The 26,551-nt window shown below is 46.2% G+C and overlaps 1 protein-coding gene across 15 annotated transcripts in view; it reads left to right on the top strand.

Annotated features, from left to right (window-relative positions):
• The window catches only part of RASAL2 (RAS protein activator like 2), a 227,051-nt gene extending 201,256 nt beyond the window's left edge, over positions 1 to 25,795 (top strand). For 8 of the 15 annotated variants that reach the window (XM_081915024.1, XM_081915014.1, XM_081915018.1 and 5 more), the window contains 10 exons: positions 619 to 763; positions 3,139 to 3,375; positions 5,555 to 5,756; positions 8,390 to 8,583; positions 11,616 to 12,453; positions 17,307 to 17,441; positions 18,464 to 18,666; positions 19,230 to 19,317; positions 21,664 to 21,694; positions 24,334 to 25,795. In XM_081915024.1, coding sequence (XP_081771150.1) covers positions 619 to 763; positions 3,139 to 3,375; positions 5,555 to 5,756; positions 8,390 to 8,583; positions 11,616 to 12,453; positions 17,307 to 17,441; positions 18,464 to 18,666; positions 19,230 to 19,317; positions 21,664 to 21,694; positions 24,334 to 24,476 — 2,216 coding nt within the window. In that variant the 3' untranslated portion in view covers positions 24,477 to 25,795. Of the gene's footprint in view, positions 1 to 618; positions 764 to 3,138; positions 3,376 to 5,554; positions 5,757 to 8,389; positions 8,584 to 11,615; positions 12,454 to 17,306; positions 17,442 to 18,463; positions 18,667 to 19,229; positions 19,318 to 19,954; positions 20,013 to 21,663; positions 21,695 to 24,333 lie in introns of those variants that run through there. The other 7 variants (XM_081915025.1, XM_081915021.1, XR_014169349.1 and 4 more) reach the window with 6 other exon arrangements.
• The last annotated feature ends 756 nt before the right edge of the window (positions 25,796 to 26,551 follow it).

Genomic DNA, 26,551 nt, shown 5'->3' with positions numbered 1-26,551 from the left:
TGCAAAAATCACAGACACAGATATAGTGAGGGCAGAGTGGCTTAAGCTGTTTGACCTAGTTTAAATAAGTGAAGTTATTATACATGAAGGGCAAGGTGAACGCTGACTTAATCATTGTTTATCCTTTTCTGTAATGAGAGAATCAAATTATGTGCCTCTGAAATTAAAGGGCAGCAAAGGAATGTTTAGGGTTTTGGGCAAAACCCATAAGCCAAAGCAGTTGAGAGACATAAGTGGCATGGTTTTAATTCCAAAGGGGATAAATAATCTTCCGATCACTACTAATCTTTGTCTAGGTCATATGACATAAGGTTAGTTTAATATCATTCTTTAGAAGATAAGCTGATTGCTGGAAGGGACAAAGAGGTTTCTGTACCCCACCTTCAGGGAGAATGTTGGCTTCATTATGAATCAGGGCAGAGGAATGAAGTTTCTGCATCCTTTGCAGAATTTGGCCAAACATCAGTGATTTGACACACTTTGGTCAACCCTACGCTTCAAATCAGGGTGGGGGAGTGTGTGGTGTCATCATCTGTGGAACTATCAGCAGAAATTTTGTAGGTAACATTTCAATAAGACGGTGTCCTGATTTGCTGTGTCTTGCCACCCGACTCCTAGGTGAATTTATCAAGGCGTTGTATGAGTCGGACGAGAACTGTGAAGTGGATCCCAGCAAAAGTTCACCGAGCGAGCTAGCCGATCACCAGGCCAATCTTAAAATGTGTTGCGAGCTAGCCTTCTGCAAGATCATCAACTCCTACTGGTGAGTTCAGGGAGCGCTTCTCCGATGGTGATTTGCTTATTGCGGTGGTTCACCTTAAGGAAAGTAAACACAGCCTGCCTCCTCCTTTAAAGATCGGCAGGAATGATTTCACCAGGGATTGCATGCTGTGAGCCGAGTAAGCAAAAAGGATTCCGCAGACACGGTCAACCAGGAACTGCATGTCCCATTGAAGCGAATTGAGTTTACCAGGAGTGAGCTTCAGTGGGTTCTTCCTGGTCCCATTTATCAGCACAGGGCAGCTTAATTGAGATGAATTAGCTTTAGAGGTCAAGTGGAACTGTGACTATGCAACTGGATTTTTGATAGGTTTGTGATGGGTAAAGTGAGCTTCCTTAAAGCTGAGCTGACTGCCAGGGGTCTTTGGCAGTTCAAAGGAAGAATACAAATACACTAATACACTGAAAAGGATAACTCAGCAGCTACTGTTCCATTAAGGTTCTAACAAGGCTAGCCAATCCAATACATACAGAGGCCATATCTGTCTTTGTCTAAGGTTACCAGACGTCCCCGTTTCCCGGAGACAGTCCCCGGATTTACAAATCAGTCCTCATACAAAATCCATTGAAGTTGAGAAGGGTCCCTGGATTCATTGAAAAAAATCTGGTAACCTTATCTTTCTCACACTCTGTAACAATAAAAACCAAACAAACAAAAACTAAGGCAGAGCTATGCAGATCAATATATGGTTTTAGCCAGACAACACCAGACCAAAAAAAAAAAATCTGTGGGGGGCACAAAAGGGGCAAAGTATATTTCTAGGTGAACAACCTGTGCCCCACATGTTAAGATAGCTGAAAGAAAAATCGCAGTATATGTTAAGGACAGGAGTTCAGCAATGTGAGGGGGCAAGTGAGGAGTGAGCTCCCTATTGGGAGGGGGGTTGCCCCCCAGCCCCGCCCCGCCCCCCCCCCAACACTACCCATAGGCAGTCTTTGTTTCACAGGACTTAATCAGAGGCTAAATAGACTTGAACTGGCAATAATACTGTCAGGGGTGGGAAGCCTCCCCACTGCAAGAAACAGGCCTAAGGTCATGGTGTGCATTTACCCCCCACCCCAACAGTTTCCCTGAGGACACATCTTTACCTTCTCTCAGAGTTTCTTAAAGATAAAATAAAGCACTGCGGGGGACATAGTTGTGGTCAGCTTCAGTCAAATATCTTTTAAGCCTCCCCAATACAAGGAAAATGGTATCTGAATCTCCCCAAATACAAAACCAAACCATTCATAACCAGAAAAACAATCTTTGTTGTTGTTTTTTTCTCTGAATAATAGAAAATCAGTGTCCTGTGCTTATGCAAGTTAGAAGGGGAAATATTTCTTCTTGATAGATAAACTGTATCTTTAGTTTCTCTTTGTTCCTCTATTTAGAACATAAAGCATCTGTTTTCTGTTATTTAGTTTTGTTTTTTCTTCAATTTATAGATGCTACTGAAGGGTATTACCAAAAAAATAATGTTTAATAAGTTTTAAAATTTTACATGTCCTGGTTTCATCACTGGACAAGTCAGAAACAGATAGCCTTGCTGAATTCACCAAGGAAATTATCCACACAATTCTTCTAAAATACTGTTTCCTGCTGGAACAAGGAAAAGTGGAGGTAGAAGAGACTCACTTTTAGCTAATATTGAATGAAATTCTGAATCTCCTAGAATCGTTGTGGAAGAGAAGAAGCTTTGTGGATCTGAGATTTGAGGAAATAGCCAGCACTAGAGTAGACCCATTGAAAGCGATGGACAAGTACAGGGAAGAGCAAAGTGACTACATGTCCATCTCTGGGAGCCCACATGCTCCATAGCTTGCCTGACTGTGCCATGCACAGATATAAGGCAGCTTCCTATTTGTGGAATCAAATCATGCTCAGAAATGGGCTGTAAGCTGGGAAGAACCTCCTAAGGAGAGATCCAGCCTAAATTTGTGCTTTAATTACACTGAACGGCATAACAATGTGAAAGCTATAGCTTAAAAAGTTAGCGGCATTTCGTGCATGTAGAATACCAGCCCATAATGTCACAAGAGCTGGTGGTGCAATCAGAAGGGCAGGTGCTTAATTTGTCAGAATTGTACACTCTAGGACAGGATCTCATACCGTAAGTACGTTTGTAGATCATGCAAATTAGCATGTCATACACACATCGCCTCACAAGGTGGGAGTTGGCTGGTTCACGTCTCCCTCCTCACTAAATGATGGGAGAGCACTGAACGGTGCAATTAGATAGGCAAATGTCTTCATTTCTGCCAGCGCCCCTCTCCTTCCTCTCACTGAATGACCCTGTACCAAGCCCAGTGGCACCGAGGGCTTTGCTGGTTCAGCTTGCATACTTAATATCCTTGTGCGGTTTCATTCATTTCCAGTGTCTTTCCCCGGGAGCTGAAGGAGGTGTTTGCATCATGGAAGCAGCAGTGCCTCAACAGGGGGAAACAGGATATCAGTGAACGCTTGATCAGTGCCTCGCTTTTCCTCCGTTTCCTCTGCCCAGCCATCATGTCTCCAAGTCTCTTCAACCTCATGCAAGAGTACCCTGATGACCGCACCTCTCGGACGCTCACGCTAATTGCAAAGGTTATCCAAAATCTGGCAAATTTCACAAGGTAAGTGATATTAGAGCAAAAAAAAGAGCAACTAGGGCACACCATTGTGGGTTGTGTCATTACTTATGAATGCTCCGATGGCGACAGCTGCTGACTTGCCATAGCTCTATGAAAGTATATGGGAATCTGTTTTCATATCAAAATAATATGCTTGAAATTGTACCGGCTTAAAGGACACACTCCCCAATTTCAGCTCACTGTGCTACAAAATAGTGGGCATTGGGATCTAGGATTCGGCTCTACAGATAGAAGAATCTCACTAGCCCTGTTACTTTTGCGATGGCAAAATAGTTTGGTTGCATTCTGGGTTACGGTTTACAGATGACTCATCCCCAGTCTTGCCCTAGATGTTGGTGTCACAAAACTAATTCAGCTCCTACCCCAATGTGCCCTTGACTGCTTTACTCCCCCCCCCCCCCCGTAATTGGAGATGGCGCTCCCCTAAGGGCAACACGCACATTGATTAGTCTGGCACCACTGACAGGTCCCTGCAGAGATGTGCAGTGCGTCCCATTGTAGTACACAAAACATCACCGTAGGGCTAACTTCAATGTCCCCCCTGCTGCATGCACCCCACACATTGTTATAACTGATATTTAGCTTGTTTTAAAAGGTCAGTCTTAACACAACTCGGCAGACATAAATTTTGCAATGGGGAAAGCACACTGAACTGCCTCAAATGGCATTGGAGTTTCCTGTTTTCCAGTATGGTTTGATGGTCCCACGCACTGATGCTAGTAGCCCTATGGGGCTGGGCACGGAAGAGTCAGAGTCCCACACAGGACATAGAAGTAGTAGTTTTCTAGGAAACAACTTCCTTATGTAGCAAAAATGGATGTGAGAATATACACCTTAATCCGCTTCTATGAAGTTTTTCAGGAGTATCAGACTACCACATTTGTATCAATTAACAGATAAACAAGATACTACTTTGGTTTCTCTGAAATCATTGAGAATATAATTAACTTAAAATCCACGTATTTCAGCTTCATTGAGTTCAGAGGTGGATTTTGAACATACAGATCCTTCTTTCTGAAGGCCCACAGCTACACCTGATGTTAAATGCGTCTCTGCATCTCAGGTGTTTTTTCCCCTTTTGTTTTTGTTTTAAATGCAAATTGCATTCCCTGGAGTTGTCTGATTATTAATACGTTCAGAGCAGCAATGGAGATCTAACCTTATCTTTCCTTACTATGGTCCTAAGGACTATCCCACTTTTAAAAAATAATAATAATAATTCTATACCACTTTATATTTTTAATAAAAAATGTCAAAGCGGTTTACAGCATATTAAAACAATAAAACAATAGCCGGGCGATGTTCCTCCGGCCTCATGAGGAGCCTCTTCAGTAGGCTGGTGAGTGTGGGCCTCACCCCATAGGCCAGGTGGAAAGGGCCACTTCTGAAGATGATGTTTTGCAAACCTCTTTGAGGTTTTTTTTCACAGTCAAGCAGTATATAAAATTTATTAAATAAATAAATGTATTTGCATTGTGGGGGAATCTCCCATTAATTCCAAAGAGGACTTTCCTTGCTTGCTTTGATCCCATTAATTTTCAGCCTTCCTTCACCTGATGCCATCTGCATTAAACAAACAACTCTTCAAGTTAATGTCAAAGCTTTGGCTCTGAATTTCCACGCATACAGATTGAGATGGAGCAAAAGTACTAAGATGCAGTAACTTGTAGAGAGTTTGACAATAGCAACAACAACAATAACAACAACAACAACAACAACAAATTATTTACACCCTGCCCATCTGGCTGGGTTTCCCCAGCCACTCTGGGCGGCTGAAGGTTGCTTGCCTGTTCATTATGTAGTTTCTCCAGATATAATCTCTGATCATTTTTTGAAGCCTATAAAGCCTGCTTGGCCAGAGATAATAGCAGAACACGGATAAAGAAGCATACATACCACAGGGACAATCTGAAAAGAAACCAGAGTTACCACAGGTAACACTGACTTTCTCGTGCTATCTTCAACTTTTTCTAAAATGAATTATTGTCAGCAGCCATAACTAGAAGGAGTATTGATATGGAACCTGTGGTTTAGTCAGAGAAAAAGTAGTAATTACAGTCATTTAATAAGTTAAGAAAATCACAGATTCCCTTGAAACTCTTCCATCCATCCCCAGAAAAAAAGTTAATTCTCTCTCTCTTTCCTCTTTACGAAAATCGAGATTTGGGAACAAAGAAGAATATATTACATTTATGAATGACTTTCTCGAGCATGAGTGGGGCGGCATGAAACGCTTCCTGATAGAAATTTCTAATGCGGACACCATCTCCGGCACTCCAGGATTTGAAGGCTTCATAGATTTGGGACGGGAGATCGCCGTCTTGCATTCCTTGCTGTGGGAAGTTGTATGTCAGCTGGACAAGGTAATCTAGGCTGGAGGTTGGGGAGGGCCGGCCAGATCCGTGATAGTCTCCCGGTTACAATAATTCTTACTCTGTAGGAGCCAATACTTCATGAGAAGTTAACTTTAAAATAAAGAAAAGTAATTGACCAGCCTTTATTCCACACATGACTAAAGGTTTAAGGTGGTGAGAAGACTCAATAAGGAGCTTGAGTCAACTGCATGAATTTTGTAGATCCTCAAGTGTAGTGTTATTAAGCTGTTTACGTTTTTTAAAAATCCTCCACTAATTCCAATTGAACAGCTTAAGCTATTCTTTGTTTGGCCTTTACATTTTAAAACAAATTTGGCCTCTCACAAACATAACCATGGGGTTTGACCTTAGATGATTCAATGAACCATGCTTAATGTTGAAAAGGGGAAGCCTGGGTGGGGTGGGGGTGAGAACATAAAGAGGATGGCAGACGGGGAAGGGAGTGCACCAGTCTTGATTGCCCTGCACCAAAAACACAGCAAAGAGATGCTGTTCACATTTTTACATGGTTTAGCTGTGTTCAGTAGCTACTGCCCATCACTCTTGCAAGTTTTTGCTGTCCATAATTCTATGTAATTAAACTACTCCAGCTAGACTTTTCCTTTGAAGGAACAGATTGTCAGGGAATTGTTTTGGTGGTGATGGTGGGTTATTACTCTTTGAAGAACTGAAAAATTACTGTTAATTGAATTTGCTGTTAGCACTGCACACAAGTATTTTGTACAGGAACATTACGTCTGCATCTTGTGTTTTTGTCAAAATGTGGAGTTCCCTGCCTCTTTTCCTTTTCTCCATTCCTCCACACATCCATATTTTGCATTCATGAAACCCACATATTTCTGGACAAATTTTCCTTAGGTAGGTTATTCCTCCCAGGCCACTGGAATGACTTCATGTCTTAACATAATATTATTTCCCGTGTGCATGAGGCCCCTTAAAAGCAAAGCATTTGTCTCAGTTGTTAATGAAAAAGTAGGCAAATACAAATTAGCCAAAACCTAACATTAGAGACAGGTGTGCTCTTCTTTTCCAGTACAGTGATACTATGGACTAATGTGATTGATGGTATTCCAGCTTAAATGGCTTTTTGCTTTATTTCTTCACAATAAGTAGCGATGATCAGGCGAGAGGATAAGGCCATAAAGTTGGGAACCACTTGGGATTATATCTCTATCAGTCTAGTTGTTGGTTTTTAAATTTAAAGATAAGCACAATGGCCGTTCACAACAGCTGCCATTTGCAATAATGCAATTATCTTATGTTAATTAACTGCTGAAGTAGAAGAGGTAACCACAGTAGACTTGCATGCTCCCAGGGCCAGCTAATTGGAAAGAAGCATGCTCAGAGCAGGAACTCACACAGAGGCACAGCAGCAACCTCCTCTGGGAGTTGGCGCTTGAGATTCATCAGAACCTTAACTGGCTTCTCATGACACACTGGCAGTTGTCTCCTGGCACAGTGGTGTGCCCTGGATTGGAGTTTGGGAATTACTGTTCTATATGGATTTCAGATGGGACTTCCTGGACTCTGCTGTGGACAGAAATGAATTTATATCCAAGCCAGAGTCCACTCAGAGGCCTCTAAGCTCTGGCACAAAGATGCAGCTTGCTCTTAGGCTATAGATATTATTGCACACTGATGAGTTACTTGTCATCATTGGAAGTATAGTTCCTGTGTGCAGAGAGGTTCTGAATCCATTGCACAACACAGCAGCTTCCAAGCAGGTTTTACCTTGCCCAGGATCAGGCCATCCACACTTTCCAGTTGCCTCCACCATGATAGCCAGGTAGCAAAAATGCCCTACCTGTTATAGACAGGACAGAACCCACATGGAGTCCTCACCCTCACAATTGTACACAACATCCCATTTTTTTAACAATAAATGATATAGAGCTCATGGAGCATGCATAAAATTAACCTGGTCTATTCCAGTTAAACTAAACATCAGAACAGGTGAATTCTACCTATTAATGATTACAAACAGCAAATTCATAAAGAGGTTAAAGGCAAAGACTAATTAAATGGATATCTTTAAACACGAACACTGTACTTCCACACATATTCTTTTAGTGCTCTTGCAAACCTCCTGAATGCAAATCTCCCTGTATGTCAGCATGCATTTCCCTGACCACAGGACACTTTTGGGGGTGGGGGGGCTGGAAACTTCTTTGCAGTTGAATTATTCTCTAGTTTTCTAAATCCCGTTTCAATTGGTAGCAATTGCAGTTGTCCCCCCCAGTCCCGTTTCTACTACCCTTCCCTTTGAATGCAGTTTGCTTTGCATGACAGTTTTGTGTTGGAATGGCACTTAGTTTTGTTCTGTTGAGCATGACCTTTTTATTTTGGGGGGTCAGTTTTTAATTTCTATTTCCTTTTCTTTCCTCAATGTCTGCCGCACCCTGTTTCGTCTCCTCCATCCGTCTGGTCGCCGTGGTTCCGCTGCTCCATAACAATGCATTGTGGTCCTGCCCACACCCACACACAAATGCCACCTTCTTTCCTTCCAACTTCCACTCTTCCACCCATGTTCATCATTGTTTTATTTTTTTTATTAAAAAAAAAAACCACATTCAAAACAAATACTCAAATGGCGGGTGCCACGGTGCTTATTGTCGAATCAGGGTGAAAATTCCTTCCTACAGGCAACGGTAGAAAAATTGGGACCTTTGCCACGCATCCTCGCAGATATTGCGAAGGCCACAACAAACCCCACGCCGATCCAGCAACAATTGAGACGCCTGGCAGATCACAACTCAAGCCCCAACGTCAGCCTCTCCTCAGGGCTGCAAAAAATCTTTGAGGACCCTATTGACAGGTACGCAGCACCGAGCTATCCCTGGGGTTATATGGCTGTCAGGAAGAAATATGGCATTGCCCAGGGAAATAGGGGTGAGGACTTGGCTGTGCTTATACTTGGGATGAGGGAGCCTGTAGACCTCCAGTTGTTGAACTCCAGTTCCCGTTTTCCCTGGCCAGCATGGCTCACAGATAGGGATGATGGAAGCCATAACGCAGAAACATCTGGAAAGCCATAGTTTCCCCATCCCTGGCTTAAAGTGATCATTGCATAGACTGAGAAGCCTTATGCTAAACCCCTGGTCCATGTAGCCTGTTGTGTTCTACTGTGACCAGCAGCACATCTCCAAGTCAAACATTCCCAGCCCTGCTATCTGATATCCTTTCTAAGTGAAGGCGGCAGCAATGGATGCTGGAAGGATGCACTCTAATAATAATAATAATAATAATAATAATAATAATAATAATAATAATAAATTTTATTTATATCCCGCCCTCCCCAGCCGAAGCTGGGCTCAGGGCGGCTAACAACAATCAAAATAGTTCAACATTCTAAAAACATTCATTATAAAATTAATTCAAATCAAATTAATGGCAACCATCAAGCAAAATTCTGTGCAGATTGCCAGAGGGGGTCAGGCTGCGCCCTGACCAAAGGCCTGGTGGAACAGCTCTGTCTTGCAGGCCCTGCGGAAAGATGTCAGGTCCCGCAGGGCCCTAGTCTCTTGTGACAGAGCGTTCCACCAGATTGGAGCCGCAGCCAAGAAAGCCCTGGCTCTAGTTGAGGCCAGCCTAACCTCTCTGTGGCCTGGGATCTTTAGGATGTTTTTATTTGTAGACCGTAAATTGCTCTGTGGGACATACCAGGAGAGGCGGTCCCGTAGGTACGAGCGTCCTAGGCCGTATAGGGCTTTAAAGGTTAAAACCAGCACCTTAAACTTGATCCTGTACTCCACCGGGAGCCAGTGCAGCTGGTATAGTACCGGATGAATATGATCTCGCAGCGAAGACCCCATAAGGAGTCTCGCTGCGGCATTCTGCACCCGCTGGAGTTTCTGGGTCAGTCTCAAGGGCAGCCCCACGTAGAGCGAGTTACAATAATCCAGTCTGGAGGTGACCGTCGCGTGGATCACAGTGGATAGGTCAGGGCGAGAGAGGTAAGGAGCCAACTGCTTAGCCACTGAGCTGCAGCTTGTGACCAAACCGTTGGACCCAGAGTAGACCTTGGTCAAGCTGGTATCTCAGGGACTGGGTTTCCCATATTATATTAACACTTAGCATGCATATACTGCTGAACAGTGCTCACCGTTATTATCTCAGCGGTGCTGACTACAGCCCTGTAAGGTAAGGCAGTCTGATCATCCCCACCCAGATGTGAAAGTCACCGTGCTACACTAGCTCTCGTTCTATAATAGTTCCTGTAAACGGTGCGTTTCCACATTTTCTCAAACTCGTTTTAATGCATAGTTGTAAATAGCCAATTGCCTGTGGCAGATAAGACCTGTCTTCCAGCAACCAAGCAGGCAAGTTGTGCCAGAGAGTTCTGTTTATCATGCTTTTTAGGCCTCAAATGAGTCAGCTATGTATGGATAGGCATGATTTATTTGCAAGGGTTTGTTTATTATTCCTTAACAAACTTTACCCTTTTCTCTATGTCACCAGTAAGGTTAGAAAGCTTTTCTCCCACCATCACTGGAAACGATGCCTTATGAGGAACGGCTAAGGGAGCTGGGCATGTTTAGCCTGGAGAAGAGGAGGTTAAGGGGTGATATGATAGCCATGTTCAAATATATAAAAGGATGTCACATAGAGGAGGGAGAAAGGTTGTTTTCTGCTGCTCCAGAGAAGCGGACACGGAGCAATGGTTCCAAATTACAAGAAAGAAGATTCCACCTAAACATTAGGAAGAACTTCCTGACAGTAAGAGCTGTTTGACAGTGGAATTTGCTGCCAAGGAGTGTGGTGGAGTCTCCTTCTTTGGAGGTCTTTAAGCAGAGGCTTGACAACCATATGTCAGGAGTGCTCTGATGGTGTTTCCTGCTTGGCAGGGGGTTGGACTCGATGGCCCTTGTGGTCTCTTCCAACTCTATGATTCTATGATTCTACTGTTTAATACATGATTGTGGGCGATGGTATTCTGAGTAGGCAGGAATGAAGGCCAGAAGAGTGGAGTCTAACAATGTGGGTGCCCAAGGTTTCCATTCTGGTGGCAAGTCACCCTAGGAATGTCAAGGATATTTCCTGGGCTTAGCTCGCAGTATGAGGGTAGAGCTTTAGCTCTGGAATCCGAAATTGGATTCATTATCAAGTTATGAGATAAATACAGTCAAAACAATCTCTTTGTAGCTGAAAGGAGAGGGTATTTGGGAAAGTGAAACCTCATGTAAACGTTCTATCAGTTTCACTTAAAACTTAAAAGGAATCGCCGTGCTCAGTGTGTTTTAGGGCCAGCTCAGGTCTGTAGGTTTAGGGGATCAAAACAAGTCTCAGGCTTGTGAATTCCCTTTCCCTCTCTGCCTACTATACAGGAAAGGAGGGCAGTGGAGGCTTCCAGTTCCACAGTTTGAGCCTGATTTGTATAAGCTAACTTTAGTTAGAACAAGCCACAAGTAATGCAAAACTGTTCTTTATTCAAATCTGAAATCGAGGGCTTTCCGTGTTCTCTTCCCATGTACAAATGAGCAGGAGAGTGGGGAGCATATGAGCCCAGAGGCTTGCAGCAACTCATTTATGATAACCTAAACCAGTGTTTCCCAAGCTTGGGCCTCCAGCTGTTTTTGGACTACAACTCCCATCATCCCTAGCTAGCAGGACCAGTGGTCAGGGATGATGGGAATTGTAGTCTGAAAACAGCTGAAGACCAAAGGTTGGGAAACACTGACCTAAACAATGGCTTAGGTGGTTTTCTGAGCCTGGCCTAGGCGATACTGTTCCAGTGAATGCGTGGGTTTTGTTTCGTTTGTTGTTGTTTTTAAGAAAAGAGCTGTATTTTTGTGGGGCACAGCTTCAGTTCTCACCAGACATTGGTACTGTTTCTGTTCAACTTCACAGTGAGGTCAAATTGAAGTCGCCACCCCAGGAAAATGAAGGGTACTTCAAAAGCAAGTTGTTGCTGATTCAACAGTCATCGTCACGAAGTGTGACTTACTCCGACAAGAGTGACGAGACTAACATGCCCAATGTCCGAAGCATATCGCTGATGGATCTCCAAGATCCCAATGTTGTGCAGTGTGATTCCGGGTCCGTGATGCATGATGCTCCTGTACGTTTATCCGGCAGCCAGCTTTCTGTCATCCAGGTGGCGAACATCAAGCAGCTCCACAGCACACCGCAAAGCACCCCTCAGGTCAGGAGGCCTCTGCACACACCACTCAGCCAGCCGGGCCCTCTGCAGGCCCTTTCCTTCCAGAACCCTGTTTACCATATGAACAACCCCGCCCAGGCCATGCCAAAGGTGTCCATGGACTCCAGCTTGGAGAATCTGAGTGTCACCAGTTCCCGGAGCCAGAATAGCGAAGACCTTAAGCTCAGCGGGCCGAGCAACAGCAGCATGGAGGACTTCACCAAACGCAGCACACAGAGTGAGGACTTTCCCCGGCGGGGCACAGCACTGGACAAGCACGTGCCCATGGTGTTACCTCGCCAGAACAGCACTGGGCAGGCCCAGATCCGCAAAGTGGACCAAGCGGGACTGGGTGCCAGAGCCAAGGCGCCCCAGTCCCTTCCGCACAGCGCTTCTCTGCGAAGCACAGGGAGCGTGTCTGTAGCATCTGCCACAATGGCAGCGGAGCCTCTTCAGAACGGCAACCGGTCCCGGCAACAATCCTCATCTTCCCGGGAGAGCCCAGTTCCCAAAGTGCGGGCCATCCAGAGGCAGCAAACGCAGCAGGTAGGACCATAATCTGTGCTGGTACCTCTGAATTTGAGGCTAGTTCATGTGTATGTGTGTTGTGCATGATAGAATGAGCAGGGATCAGTTTGCATAAGTGGCCAGCCTACAACTCGGGGACAACGAAAGGCTTAGGAGCAGTAGTTTGTGGCACATCTGGACAGGAACAGGATGACCTGCAGTCCTAGGGAGGACATAGGCTGGCCTGCTTCTTCAGTGCCAAGCTGCTAGACTGCAAGAAAGTGGCTCCAAGGTACGTGGGTGGGGGGGCGCCTCTGCGCCGTGGTCCTCATAAGATGGGCACTGCCTCATTTTTGGTCCTGGCTTATGGAATGATTAACGAAAAGTCGGCTCCCAGTGACAGAGAGCAGGGGATGCGATTTGCAGTGCATAGCAGCGAACAACTTAAAACACTACTAACACTCTAAATAAAAATGGGCACACCATCATTTAAAGTGCATGTGTGAAATATCTACAAAGGTACCCCTGCCCGTACGGGCCAGTCGTGTCCGACTCTAGGGTTGTGCGCTCATCTCACTTAAGAGGCCGGGAGCCAGCGCTGTCCGAAGACACTTCCAGGTCATGTGGCCAGCGTGACGAAGCTGCTCTGGCGAGCCAGCACCAGCGCAGCACACGGAAACGCCGTTTATACCTTCCCGCTATAAAGCGGTACCTATTTATCTACTTGCACTTCTTAGGGGTGCTTTCGAACTGCTAGGTGGGCAGGAGCTGGGACCAAACGACGGGAGCTCACCCCGCCGCGGGGATTTGAACCGCCGACCATACGATCGGCAAGTCCTAGGCACTGAGGTTTTACCCACAGCGCCACCTGCGTCCTATCTATACAGAGAAGGAAATGCAAGCCACTGAGAGAAAGTCTTCTTTTCCTAAACAAAAAAAAAAACCCTCAGAAATTGGGTTTGTGGGGCGTGATAATTACTATGATACAAGATTGTTGTAAGGATTACTGTTGAAAATATATTTTGAATGTTCCAGTGCAATATATAAATGTAAAGTAGTGACTGATATCTTTTGTCAAGGTCAGATTTTCTAGGCATTCTTGTTTAGGCTATTAAAAAAATCCAAGCATTGCTTGTGCAGCCGTTTTGACTTACGTCTGACTCTTAGTTAGTCATTAGGATACAGTTGGTTGATTTGGCCAAGAAAGTGCAGGTGAGTGGTGTGTAGAGCCACAACATAAGAATTTCCCATTTGAAAATCCAGCAATCGCTTGCCCAATTCATGGATCTTAAAGGGATCGTCGTGAATGTGTGTGTTTGTTCACACACCAATCCAGTTCTTGCTGGGAAAAGCCCTGCCTTGCCATAACACCCTCCAGAGGTGTGTTTGTCTCCTTGGGGGTAAGTTACTGGAAATAGCTGGAAAATAAACAAGCACTTACTTGAAGGCAGAAGAGGGAGGAGGAAAATATGCTTGTTGTCGGGTTTTTCAGGAGCAGTGTCTTACTGTCAGTGATGCTTCTATCGTGCATAAGATGTCATGCTGTCATAGGATGGTTTACATATAGAAAGCACATAAGCCCAGAGCATTTAAAAGAAAAACTCCCTAGCCTTACTCCTCCTACTGCTCCCCAGGCGCATGTACCATATTTTTCGCTCTATAAGATGCACCAGACCATAAGACGCACCTAGTTTTTGGATGAGGAAAACAAGAAAAAAAATATTCTGAATCTCAAAAGCCAGAACAGCAAGAGGGATTGCTGCGCAGCGAAAGCAGCGATCCCTCTTCCTATTCTGGCTTCTGGGATAGCTGCGCAGCCTGCATTCGCTCCGTAAGACGCACACACATTTCCCCTTACTTTTTAGGAGGGAAAAGGTGAGTCTTATAGAGCAAAAAATACGGTATGTTTCAGGATTTGCTTTTGACTTCCTGGGCTCTGTAGACACCATGTGTTTTGAGCACATGACCCCCCACGCCCCACCCCCAGCAAAAGAAATCCTGAAAACTGTAGTTTGTGAAGGGTGCTGGGAATTGTAGCTCTGTGAGGGGTAAACTACAGTTCCCAGGATTCTTTGGGGGAGAGCCATGTGCTTTAAATGTATGGTGTGTACACAGTCTAAGTGAGTGATGCTTGCTTAGAAAATGGTGTTGAGAGGTGTCCTGAGACCCCTTTCCCTTTCGTGACATCACTTTCACTACATTAGCCTGACCTTGCAAATGCCTGCTCACATTTCCACTTCTTGTTTCTCCCTTTTCCGCTTCAAGTCTTGTAGATTTTAATCCATTTGTAGTTTGTTCAGTGCCTGCAGAAGTAATGAGTATCTCTAGGCGGAAGGGGAGATTGTTTAGTGCCAGCAGATACTGGTAGTCTATGCCATGGAATTCTCCCCCAAATGTGGCCAGTCTCTTTGTGGGCAAGTTTGATTGTCCAATTCCCCTTTTCTTATTAATGGTTGTTTGTTCCCAACAAGAGAGGGGAGCTCTTTGTTGGACTTGAAGAGTCCCCTGTGTGTTCTGTATTCCTCTTGACTTGAGTAGGTGGAGAACAAATGCAAACAAGCAGCAGCAGCAAAATGCCTTCATTAGGACCAAGCAAGAGTCCTAGCAGAGTAGTGAGCCTTTGAGTTTCACAAAACGCTTTTGGGCTGGACATTAAGCAAAAAAGGGGGGGCAGGGAGAAAATAACGTTGCTGGCAAAGGTGGAAGCCCTGTCTGCAGTATGCGGAAGCCTGGAGATGAGGTTCAGGAAGCTCTTTGCAGATTAACTTAATTGTTTTGATGTAACCAATGCAAGCAGATCACAGGTCAGCACTGAATCATGAAAGCATACTAGAACAAAGACGCAATGGCTGCTGTTTCTTTTAAAATACAAAAGCCAGCAATTATTCAAATCTACCTCTAGCACTAATTGGAACTCATGGGTCCCTTGAAAGGCAGAGAGCAGAAGTAGAGAGAAGCATTATAACCCTTATAGTAGCAAAGAAAGCGATTAATTTTATGTGAGGAATGGGGGTTTTAGTAATCTTTCTCCCCCCACCCACCCACACGTTTCATCATTTAACATGAGGACTGGCTTGCATGCAGCCTATGCACTTTAAATGAGTTTATATAAAACATACATATGAAAAATAGATGTTTTATAATGCTATAGTTACTCTTATTAGGATGGGTTCTCATGATGAAGTAAGTGAATTGGGCAACTTCATGGAATTAGGTTTCTGCTGATGGAGTGGACCTGTTTCATCTGTTTGCTGCTGCTTCTTTGTCCCTTTGCAGTGTTGTATTCTGAAACTTGAAAGTTAACCTGGAGACAGGCATGGTATTTTAAGAATAATCTCAGCGGTTTCTTTCACATAACACAGTTTTCATTAACAAATGAAACAATATCAGAAAATCAAATAGTATTTAATACTTGATCAGCCCTTCATTGTCGTGTAGCTCCTCCCTCTGCCTTCATAAAAGTGTCTTAAAGTAGATTACCTGACCATGTTAAATCAGCACATGTACATTTATTTTAAACGTTCAGGTTTCAGATTATTTTTTGAAAGGTATGAACAATTTTCAAAGCCATGCAAAGCTGCTTCAGAGATTGCAGAATGCATGGAGGGAGGTTGGTGTCACACGCGCCACTGACATCCTCTACCGCCAGCTTTTCCTTTCTGCAAACAGCCACATTGGGGGGAAATTCTGAACTGGTTTTCCAGAGCTCATCTAAGAAAGGGGGAAAGTAGATTCATACCAAAGGTGGGAAGAGTGCCAGCTATTCTAAAAACGTCACAGCTGTTGTCTTAATCATAAATGGGATGGCTGCGGTTGCATAAGCCTAACTAATGCAGTCTAATCTGTTCCCTTCTGCACTCTCATCTTCCTTGGAAGAATGGCCAATGATCTTCCATGATAAAAAAAATTCCTGGCGGCTTTTCTAAGCAAGGCATATTAACTGCAGCAGTCCTTCTTTTTCCTGGACAGCAAGGGAGCTCATGTTGCACAGTCTCTCTTCCTTGTACAATGCTCCCTGCGGGACAGAGGAGCACAGTCTCAAACAGTAGCGCTGGCTTGGTGTATAGGGTTGCAGTTAAAGCAGTCAGCTGTGGTGTTAAGAAAGAGCTTTTTGCCATCTGCATCTTGTCTTTCACAGAAAAATGACCGTCTTTTCTTGATTGCTTTGTATTGTGCTCCTGTTCCATGCTTTCCTGAAGCAGAGTGTGATATGTCTTGTCAGCAGCTGACAGGCCCAAAGCAACCTCTGAGCAGGGTGCTTCACTGTGATTGAATATGTGGATCCTATTTATACCACAGTCTGTCTTCCGGCAATCAGGCAGTCCAAAACTCTTCTCTTCTAGTAAGCTAGAATTGCTATAAATTGTGATTTGCCTGGATTGAAGGAGAGGCTGGGAGACTGTCACTGCAAACCAGGTTTAAGTGAAGTAAAGTCCAATGAAAACTAGAGACCTTGAGCAAGATGCCCCAAGCCTGGCCAGGTCCAGCCTGAACAGATGTTGAAACGTAGCGTTGAACTCCTCCACATTGTGATATATTAAAATGGAAGCAGCACTACAAAACCCACCCCACAGTGTTGCATTTCAGATTATAGCAAAAACATTATTAACCGATAATGTTGCATGCATCTGTCTATGGAATTAATAAAAATACTTTCCTTTACTCCCTTCACATGGGAGGAGAAACAGAATGGGCTCTGTTAATGTGATTCCTTCATGCACATTAGTGGAGTGGGGCACAAGCACACTCTGGAGAACAGGCTGTCTCGTGCCGCTGCCCAAGTGTGTGTCTTGGCTCCTGGTGTCGTTGAGTGTAACCTGTGGCTAGGACAGCTCTCCTTCTGGCAAACAGTGAGATAGGGAGCCTCTCACACTCCCATGTTCTGCTTGCAGATTCATTCACCTGTAGACTCTGCCACAATGTCGCCTGTGGAAAGGACAGCTGCTTGGGTCCTCAACAATGGGCAGTATGAAGAGGAGGAGGAAGATGCCGATCAAAACCAAGATGAAGCAAAGCACGCAGAAAAGGTAGTGGCTGCGTGCCAGCTCTGGGTCCCAAACGGGTCTGCAAGAAGAGGGAAACACCTGAAGTTTCCAAGTGCTGACGACACCCAGCTCTGTATTTCAGTTATTAAACAACTGGATGCTGCTGTTGTTGTTATATAATATCAGTGTCTGGAAACTGAATTTAGGCAGATGTGCCAATAGTGGCTGAATCCAATAGAGGCTGAATCCAGACAGGTGAACAGGATCTCTCCAAGTCTTGGGCAGAGCAAGGGCATTATTGGGGGAATTGCCCAGGGGACTTAAGGGCTCCTTCCTCTGTTTTTCAGTTACTGGTGTGTTTTTTTACAGTGTGCACTAAAACCATCGCCTTAATTTCCCATCTATACATACACAAATTGGTGACATGAACATGTTCTCTCCTAGCAATGCCACTATTTACAGAACGATAATTTTGGAACCTCCGGGCTTGACTACTATATTATGCTCTGCATAGGGCTGCCCTTGAAGTCAACTTGGAAGTTTCAGCTAGTGCAGCATATTGCTATACATCTCCTTATGATATGAGGCATTGCAAATGCATCCAGCTGGTTTTGTTGCACCTGCACTGGCTGTCAAGATGTTTCCAGTGCAGTCCAGTTCAGGGCACTGTGGTTTGCCTGTATGCAAACAGCCTGGGTCCTATTTTATCTCAAAGAGCATCTCCTTATGTCATCTCCCGCATCATCTTCTCAGGCCCGGCTTCAAGTACCAACACCCATGCAGAGTGAGAAATGTCACAGGAGCTCTGGGAAGAAATTCCCCCTGGTGTCCACCATTTGCCCTCTGTCAGCCCTGCAAAATACATCTCTTCCATTTGGCCTTTGACTCTGCTCTATAGCTGGTCTCTTCTGGCATTTATTGGAGGGTTGCTGTGGGTTTTGTTTTTGGTCTTTTTTGCAGATTTCTTGCTGTTTTTACTTTACTTTAACACCACCTTGAATACTGGAAAGGGAGCTAATAAATGCTTTAACTAAACAATGTCCACCGTTTCCCCCAACCTGCAGTATGAACAGGAGATAACCAAACTCAAAGATCGCCTGAAGGTGTCAAGCCAGCGGCTGGAGGAGTACGAGCAGCGGCTCCTGGTGCAGGAGCAGCAAATGCAAAAGTTGCTGATGGAATATAAGGCCAGGTTGGAAGACAGCGAGGAGAGGTTGCGAAGGCAGCAGGAGGAGAAGGATAGTCAGATGAAGAGCATCATTAGCAGGTAAGGTGAAAGGGTCTTGTCATGAGTGGGAGAGGCTGGAAAGTTTGAAGGAAGGAGCAAAAAGACTTCTCTGAATTGCAGTCTGAGCTTTCCATCTTCACATGTGGGCAGCTCCCTTGTGAAATGTAACCGTAGCTTGCAGAAGAGGAAATTACCTTTATTTAGCACATAGGAACCAGAGACATAAGGGAGATGAATCACTCAGCTAAGGATCGTGCAAAGAACCTGCAGCAGATGGGGGGGGGGATTGAGCCAGGAAGTCAATTCTCCGTCATCTACTGTGTTCTTTATCTAGAGCCCACTGCATAAAGCAGACAGGGGGACCTGAGTTCAAATGCCAGCTCATCTTCTCCCATGTCTGTGTGTGAGGGTGTTGCCTTTGAGTTCAGACCTTCCTCTTTCCTTCAAATAGCTCCTCAAAAGACTTGAAGCTTGTTGGCTGAGGAACACAGTGTGTTGGGTTTTTTGTCTTTTAAGTCATTTGCTGGGTTGAGAGTTGTTTTTCTGTGATGCCCCAAAGGCACAGCCAGATCCCTTTCTTATATCATTTGCCTCTACCGTAGGTTGATGGCTGTTGAGGAGGAATTGAAGAAGGACCATGCCGAGATGCAGGCGGTTATTGACACTAAGCAGAAAATAATTGACGCACAGGTAAGCCTCGGAGTATCCATGCTTACAGACGTTGCTCCCACTATTCCACTTCCTGTGACCAGTCACTGATGCACTGAAGCAGCTTCTGGAAAATGCCCATGGCAGCATCTCAGTGGGGCAGGCAAGGACTATTCCCTTGTACAGAACAGGCTTGCTGTTGCTTTAGGCTCCCTGGATTATGTCGGGTCAAAGCATGTACCCTCCTGACACTCAAAGCATCATTAGGTCACAGCCGAGGGCCAAGCGACTGCTCTTGAGTGCTCTTGGAGACGCAGACAAAGCTTTGGCTTGTGACCTTGGGTGACTGCAGCTTGGAATGGTACCTGTTGAGAAACGTCCTCCTTTGGCACCTGCCTTGGTTGGCGTTGGGAGAAATGGAGCTGCATGTGGGCGCATGTGTTTTCGCCTGTCTTGCTTTTTCTGGAGTGAGTTTGGGAGTTTTCCCTGGGCTTCTGTTGGCTCTCTGCTCAGCAAAGAGAAAAGAGGATTAAGCCACACAGGAAGAGAAATCACTTTGATCTCTTCTTGTGTGCTGTGCTTGTGTGGAATCCCCCTTGCCCTCGGAGCACAAAGTTATTTCCCCATATAGTATTTACCATTGCTGGATAATCTTTGTCTTTGTGTCTTTCATCATCAGCCATAGACCTCTGCTTTACCCAGCATGAAAAGGTTGTAGTGCGCAGAAGCATTCAAGGTAGATGTTGGTGGCCTGGAGAAGGGTGTGGTTTAGAGAGAGTCCAAAGGCCACATTTGGCCCCCCAGGCCTAAGGATCCCCACCCCTTCTGTCACGGAGCCCGGAGCCCGCTGGGACAGCTCTGGAGTTAGAGGAGGAAGAGGAGAGAGAGGGGCCAGTAGAAGAGGCAGCCTTGGAAGGAAGTGGAGAGCAAGGGGAGGTGGAGGCACGGCTTCCTGAGGTTAGAGGGCACCAGCACCACTCCATCAGCTCCGGCACAGAGGGAGAGGGGGAACCAGTTCTATCCACCCAGGACAGGAGAGGGTTAAAGCGTAGAGAACAACGCCAACGTCTGGGATTGCCCAGGCTGCTTTGCTGCAGGTGGAGCAGGAAGCCCCCACTCCTGGGATCCGTTACAGACCATTCGGATGCTTGAAGAGATGCTCTGTACTTTGTAAATAGTTTACAAATGAAAGACTGTAAATACAACTCTGGTCAGGAGGGATTTATTGCGAAGGGCTAACCAACCCCCTTTACACCTGCCCTCAAGTATGCAGCTTGCCTATTGGCTACTTTTCCCAGCTGTTCCATGATGATTTCTCAGTTCAGATCTAAGCAGAAATGCCTTGCTATAACTTATGCTTTTGAACAAGTTACAGTGGTACCTCTAGATACGAACGGGATCTGTTCCGGAGCCCTGTTCACATCTAGAAGTAAACGTAAGTAGCGACGGCACATCTGTGCACGCGTGCATCGCTTTTTGCCCCTTCTGCACATGCACGTGACGTCATTTTGAGCGTCTGCGCATGCGCAAGAGGCGAAACCTGGAAGTAATGCGCTCTGTTACTTCCGGGTTGCCGAGGAGCACAACTCAAATGAGCTCAACTCGAAGTGTATTCAACCCGAGGTATGACTGTAGTGCCTGATCTCCTGTCATGAGTGTAAATCTTCTTCAGGGAACTTTTCCAGAAACAAGGATTTATTTATTTTTTGTTTTTGCTCTTGGGCCACAATCTGTACAGGCAAAAGGGCTAGTAGTTTCTAAGTACTTCTTTGCAAGACTGAGTTAATTACACAGCAGCTCGATCAGAGCCACTTGTCTAACTTGAGGACTCAAACAGAGTGTTTTGGGCTGAATGAGGTCTGTTTCTATGTGGAGGGCACCACTCCCAAATGATTTGTGACAGAAACATGCCATTGGTTAAAGCTCTGGACGCAGCTCCCCAGTACTTAATCATTTCATGGGATATTCTCCAGAAGATGGCTGAGGGGTATAGGAATGCATCAGAGCTGCCTCAGTTTCCCACAGCAACCAAGAACCTGGCTGGAGCCACCATGACTGTATGAGAGGCCATTGCGAGAGTGGTAGGAAGCCCTGAACTCGGTCGCTGCTGCTTTGCCGAAGTGCATGTGGCCATTGGTTTGCCCATGTGCTCTGAAGCAAGGAGCCCTCACCCTCATAGCATCAGCTTTTAGGATGATTTGCCCCAAATTTCACCCCCTGGCACTTCTTGTTTCTTTAGTCAATCTCTCTTTGCTGGATGGAGAAGGGGGACTCTGGATGTCACTTCTACCCCACCCCCCGCGCACCTCCATGAACTAGCAGAGCTTCACTGTGCACTGAGCTTCCATTTGTGATTGCAAGTGACATCACTGCTGTGTTAAATTACAGGTCTTAAATGGGGATGAGATAATTCAAGCAGGCAAGTACACCCAATCAGTTCTCTAGCTGAGCACCCCCCCTGCCCTGGCCTGGCGCGCTCACCTCCCCCTACACATTCCAGCTCCTGTCACTCCCTGCGCCTCGTCCAGAGACACTTGGGAATAAGCTTGGATTGCCCCATGCTTGCTTTTGGGCGGAGGGGGTGTCGTCAGCGCCCCCTCCCCTTGAACTCCCAAGCTCACGCCTTTGTTTTTGAATTTGAATCGCCACAGAAGGGACAAATGCACCCATGTTCACATGCCAGCGGAAGCAGGGCCAACCTTAAAGAAGAGATCTTGCTGGATTGTTTCAGCAGCAGTGAGAGCTTTTCATCTGCAACTTTGCAGTCATTCTTTCTGAGTCAAGTATGGGGTGTGTGGGGAGCTCCTCTTAATATAATTTAAAAGGGATTCAGAAAAATGAACTAGATTAATTATAAGGGTGGTCATGAGGCAACTGGAAGTTGTTTCCCCCAGATTGATTCCCCTTTGCACACACGTTTAGGGCTTTTTGAGCTGGACGCCAAAATGTGTCTTAACATAATCAGAACCCCCCCTCCCCGAATCCAGTTGGTGGAACCCGGATTCTGAAATTCTAGCATCTCTAGTGTTGGGGATTCTCATTTGGTGTCAGAGTCTTTGGCTTGGCACCTTTCAAAGTACAGTGGTACCTTGGGTTAAGTACCTAATTCATTCCGGTGGTCCGTTCTTAACCTGAAACTGTTCTTAACCTGAAGACCACTTTAGCCAATGGAGCTGCTGCCGCGCCACCAGAGCATGATTTCTGTTCTCATCCTGAAGCAAAGTTCTTAACCCGAGGTAATATTTCTGGGTTAGCGGAGTCTGTAACCTGAAGCGTATGTAACCCGAGGTACCACTGTACTGTTTTGTGGTAGATATTTTGGAATTATTCCTTTTATCGAGAATGAACTGATAGATTTTGGCAGGGAGAAGGACCTCAGTCAGGAAGAGAGCTGATCTTAGGCAGGCTTCCTCTATGTATAGACAGATTGCTCCCTCTAAAAGTATTACCTCTGTGCAGTAGTGCCTTAAAAAGTGGGGTAGTGTCTTTGCAAATGCATCGCTTATGTGTGCTGCACATACTCCTTGTGGATCGCAGTGCTTTCCCATGACTGAGAGCTGTTTTGGACATGATGGGGAAGTAAATGAGTGAAAGGCTCCCAGCAGCCCAAACTACCCAGCCCACGAAGGGTTCTGAATTTAGCAAGAAATGTGGAAGCTCTCGCATGAATGTTGTCAACTGTGAGTTGCTTCTCCTGAAGCCCAGAAGCAGACATCAGCGGCAGACTTGCATATCAAACCCTTTGTCCTCCAGCGCAGGCTACTTTTCTCAGAATTTCAGGCCTCAGATTACACAGAGCAGCCCTATCTGTGAGGAAGTGCTGGAAAACCCACCCCTTTGGCTAAGGTAGTGCTTTTGGAAGCGACCTTGCCACTCCTGCTGTGCCCCCTCTCTCCATTGCCACAGGGCTTGTGCCCCACCCACCAGCAGAGTTTGTGCAGCAACAGCAGCACTCAGTGTGTCTCCTGCCTTTTGTCTCCAGAGGGAAGTGACGTGTTCATTCCTTCATGTTTGTGCCCTCTGTACATTGTTCTGCCTTCCCTCATTTGTGTTGAGCCCTACAGAGCCCTTGCATGTTGCATCAGTTCCTGCTGAAACAGGAATGCCCAAGCACATCTCGTGGTTTTCACAGTTTTTGTTGGAAGTTAAGGTTAAACCAAAGCAAATCCTTGTGCCTCTTTGATTTGGTTCTCTCCTGCCACGTAGTACCAGAGATTTACACGTCCACCAATCATGTCCCCGGCCTTCTCTTGTCTCTTTAACGCAAAAGCCCCTCGTTTCTGAATCGAAACCAGAAAGGGCTTTTTGATTCTGCAGAGTCCTGGAGTAACTGAGCTGGAATGGGTCTAAAAGCCAGGCACCCTGTTTGGTTTTTGTGTCTTATCAGTGCCATCTTCCCCATCACCCTACCATCACTGCCACCCTTCGCACAAACTTCCCCCCTTCTCCCTCTTCCTCCTTGCCCCTTCCTGTCATGCATACTTCCTTCCCTCCAGCTTTGGGCTGCTTTCTGTCCCCCCCGTCCCCCCCCCCGCTGCCCCTGTGTTGCTGCTGCACCCTCACACTGCTGGCATCTATCTGCATTTATAATTTTCAGTGTCCCTGGGGTGTATTGCAAGCCCTCTCTCAGTGGGAGGGGGTCTCCGGGGGGATCCCAATCCATACTCCACCTCCACTCTAGAATCCTCTTTCTCATATCCTCCTGCTGCCTTTTTCTGTTTTCCTCTGTTCAAAAACTAACCCATTAAATCTCCAGGAATCTCCCTGCTGACTTCTGCCTCTGTGATCTTACATGATCTACCACTAAATCAGCTTTCAAACGTGGCTAATTGGCAGCTTCCACAGGACAGATGCTGGGCAGCAGAAAGAGGCAGGCTCGTTCTGTTCTGCTGCATCGCCCTGGCCAGGCTGGATCAGCCTATGGCGAAAAAGCAACAGCCCTCCTTTAGAGAGCTGCTGCTCACCTTGAGACCCAGATGTTGCAGGTTGTGAAGTCATTAAGGCCTCGCTGCACTGGAGCCAGGCAGTTCTGATCTGAATCAGTGTGTTTTGTTGCAGGAAAAAAGAATCCTGTCTCTGGACTCAGCCAACACGCGGCTCATGAGTGCCCTAACGCAAGTGAAGGAACACTACAGCATGCAGGCTCGGAACGGCATCTCCCCCACCAACCCCACCAGGCTTTCCATCACGGAGAACGGTGAATTTAAAAACAGCAGCTGCTAACTGCAACTTCTCCCACCTGCCAGTTGCCAGCTCCTCATTTCTCCCACCCACTCCAAGCCTGTCCACACCACAGCCTCAACGTTCCCCCAGACTGCCTGCCTGCCCAGGAGGCAGCAGAAATACTGCACAACTTGAGCTTGTGGAAGAAGGTCACACCAAAACGGGCTCTCTCCTCTCTTTCCTCCCTGCTCTTCTCTTCTGGGATGAAGAAGAGAGATTTCTCTGTACCAAGATCAGAATGCCTTTTGGCGAGGCAAGATGGCGGGAGCCACGGCAGCACGGAGCCCCTAAGGGCAGCCATCACCAACTGCGCTGCCTGTGGCTCCCTTTGATGGGGGGGGGGGATGGAGGGGGAAGGCGGGATCCACATTGGCTGCACCGTTCCCTTTGATGGGGGGAGGGGGGAAGGTAGGATTGCCATCCTGCCTCCCTCCCTCCCCCCGTCAAAGGAAGCTGCGCAGCCGATCCCACCTCTTCTCTGAGGCAGGCAGCAGTGGCGGAGCTACCTGCTCCGACACCAGGAACGGGGTACATCCGGGGGGGTGACTGGTGTGCGTCCCAGGGGGCGTGGCACCCTGCCCGCATCGGGGGTGCACGGCAAGCGGCGGTATGGCCGGCGAGCGCCAAGCATCTCGGGGTGCACAGTGAGCGATGAGCGCCCCAGGGGCAGGGACGTCCATGATGTCACGCATCCCCGGGATGGCACTCAGGGCGGCCCCACCCCCACCTTCGTCCGCCAGTGGCAGGCAGACAGGCAGGCTTGGGGACCATTGAGGCAGCTTTGTGCTGATCTTGGTCAAGCCCCTTCCCCAAACCATTCTGATCTTGGTGCAGAGAAATCTCTATTCTTCCAATAACTTAGATCCCCAAAGAGCTGGGAGGAAAGAGAGGAGACAGCATGTTTTGGTGGGACCTTCTTCCACAAGTCCTTTCACAATCTTTCTGCTGCCTCCTGGGCCTTAACAAGAAGGTCATCTTACAGGACTGTTTCCTCCCCTTTGTTTCGTTTTGTTTCGTTTGCAATGTTAGCTTTGAATAATTTATTTTGATATGGTTTCCCCCTTAACACAATACCTTGTTTCCCCGTTCCCCGTTCCCCTCTCTAAGCCTGTATTTTTATGCCAGTAATGCTGGACCACTTCTGCATTTCATTGTCTGGATTTGTTCTAAAGAAGATTTATTTTTGTTCTGTGAATATTTTTGAACAGTTTCTTGTATATGTACAGATATAGATACATTTGAGGTCTTTTATTGATATTCCTACAAAGAATTACAAAATAAACTTTAACTTTAAACACTTTGGACTCGGCCTGTGTCTGCACTGATTAAAGATGGAGCCATGTGAGTTGGGGTGAATGGAAATGTCCTAAGAAATCTCAGAATGAAACTTTAGCTGTTCATCCAGTTTAGAAATTGAAATGTTGAGGTGTCGAACAAACCACTGATGAAGCCTTGCACTTTTATGACCTCAGGATTACAGGGCCCATGGGCGAAAGTGGCAGGTTTTGTGTATCATTCGAAGCAGCAGATCTGAGTTTTCAATGGAGTTGGTGCACAGCTCAAATTCTGTTAGACCCTGCCATGAGGGGGTTTGCCTTGGGTGCCAAAATATCTTGGCTCAGCCCTGCTCAAGATAGATTCATGGTAGTTTATGGCAAAGCAGTTCCATGTTTTCCTGGAGGAAGTTCAGTTCAGCTTCCCACGTGGTTTCAGTCTCAAGTCACCTTGGCAACCTATGTGGAAAGATGGACAGGTCCTGGACCCTCTCAGCACTCTTCAGCTGTTCATGGTGTCCTGCAGTGCACTGCTAGTATGGGGCTGGGTTTATTTAGGTGATTCTTATCTTTCTTGGGGGCCAGCGCTCAGAAGGCACTGCTTGCTAAGAGACTGCTGTTTTGTCCTGCAGCCAGCAGCTTATGAGGCGCCAAAATGATCCACTTTGTCTCTCATACTGTTTTAATATGTACGTTAAACCACACTGGGTGTGGTTACTTGGAAATGTGGGCTTAGTCACATTACATGTAGGCTGTCTCCCTTTTCATTAGGCCCCAGG

The sequence above is a fragment of the Podarcis melisellensis genome (genome assembly GCF_964234715.1).
Source record: "Podarcis melisellensis genome assembly, chromosome: 6".
NCBI lineage: Eukaryota > Metazoa > Chordata > Lepidosauria > Squamata > Lacertidae > Podarcis > Podarcis melisellensis.
The sequence above is the reverse complement of the archived record's forward strand: the minus strand, read 5'-3'. Positions and strand labels throughout refer to the sequence as shown.